The 1441-nt window shown below is 58.1% G+C and overlaps 1 protein-coding gene across 1 annotated transcript; it reads left to right on the top strand.

Annotated features, from left to right (window-relative positions):
• Positions 1–59: 59 nt before the first annotated feature.
• Positions 60–932, top strand: POSPLADRAFT_1063707 (hypothetical protein; the record flags this gene model as incomplete). The annotated part of the gene is made up of 2 exons (XM_024481711.1): positions 60–561; positions 610–932. The coding sequence occupies 2 exons, from the start codon at positions 60–62 to the stop codon at positions 930–932; spliced, it is 825 nt and encodes a 274-aa protein (XP_024332503.1).
• Between the last annotated feature and the right edge of the window lie 509 nt (positions 933–1441).

The following is a 1441-nucleotide window of genomic DNA, read 5'->3' as shown; positions in this document are numbered from 1 at the left end:
ACGATGGCAAAACCGTCATTGATTGCGACAGGTTCCTGTCGCAGCTGCGCATCTACTGGATGGTCAACACGTCGTTGACCACCATCGAGCTCAAAGTACAGGTTGCGCTGAGCCTGCTCGACGGTGATGCCCGCGCCTGGGCAACCCCCTACTTCGCCCAGCTCGTATCGGTGCAGATAGGTGTGCAAGGGGCTACGACCCCATTCGCAAACGAAGCGGCCTTTGCCGCCGCCTTCAAGGCCCGCTTCGGAAATCTCGACGACGAGGCGGCAGCACAAGTAGAGCTGGCGAAGCTCTGCGCGGACAAATCGGTCCGTGAAAAACGCACTGCGGCGGAGTTCTCCGCGCTGTTCAAGGGTCCGGCGGACCGCTCTGGGTATGGGGACCTGGAGCTACGCGACAAGTACCTGAGCGGCATCCCCTCCCGCGTCTACCGCAAGATCGAGCTCGAGACCTTCACCACGTGGCAAGACGCTGACAAGCGTGCCAATGAGGTCGAGCAGATCCTCGACATCAGCCGGGCCCGTCGGCCCGAGCTAAATAACTTCTTCTCGGCCCGAGGTTGAGGACGCGGTGGGGCACGTGGTGGTGCACCCTCAACGCACGCAGCTTCGGCCAGCATCAATGCGGCCGTCGGAAAAGGCAACTTCCCCGGCACATGCTTTGGCTGTGGGAAGCAAGGGTACCGACGTTTCGAGTGCCCCAATTGTAAGGACAAGCCTTACACAAAACGCGCCGACGCGCGGGCTACGGTTGCCTCGGGCTCCACCCAGGCTGCGACAAGCGCCCCCGTCACGACAACACCCTCGGCAAGTATAAGTGCCGCTTCAGCGAAATCCGAGCAATCGGAGCTGGCGGACTTAATGGCACAGGTGAAGTCGATGCGCGAGGAGCTCGAGCACTATCGGGCGATGAAGGAGGAGGGTTTTTGATCCGGTCCGCGCTTCGTGCCGCACGCGTCGGGCCGCGAGTATCATCTTGTAACAAGTATAATGTATTGTCTACTGCGATGGTGTACGAATTGGACCAGGGGTCCCAACATTTTCACATCCCAGTACGACTTCAAGGGAAAAGACGGCACAAAGACATAATCGCTATGGTGGACAGCGGAGCCACCACGAAGTTCATCAACAAGCGATTCATTGAAGAAAATAAGGTGCAGACGCGGAAGCTAAAAGAGCCGATTCCGCTCTACAATATCGACGGCACCCTAAATAGAGACGGGAGCATCTCAGAAGTAGCAGTGCTACAGATGCACATAGGAGAACACGTCGAGAAGACGGTGTTTACGGTCACGGACATCGGTCCAGAGGATGTGATCGTCGGGTTGGATTGGCTGCGCGAGCACAACCCCGAAATAGATTGGGAGAAGGGCTCCCTCAAATTGTCGCGATGCCCTGAAACGTGTAGCGCCAGGAGGACTGGCCGAATGGAGCAAGCA

The sequence above is a fragment of the Postia placenta genome, assembly GCF_002117355.1.
Source record: "Postia placenta MAD-698-R-SB12 unplaced genomic scaffold POSPLAscaffold_499, whole genome shotgun sequence".
Lineage (NCBI taxonomy): Eukaryota > Fungi > Basidiomycota > Agaricomycetes > Polyporales > Adustoporiaceae > Rhodonia > Rhodonia placenta.
This window is presented reverse-complemented; position numbering and strand designations above follow the sequence as displayed.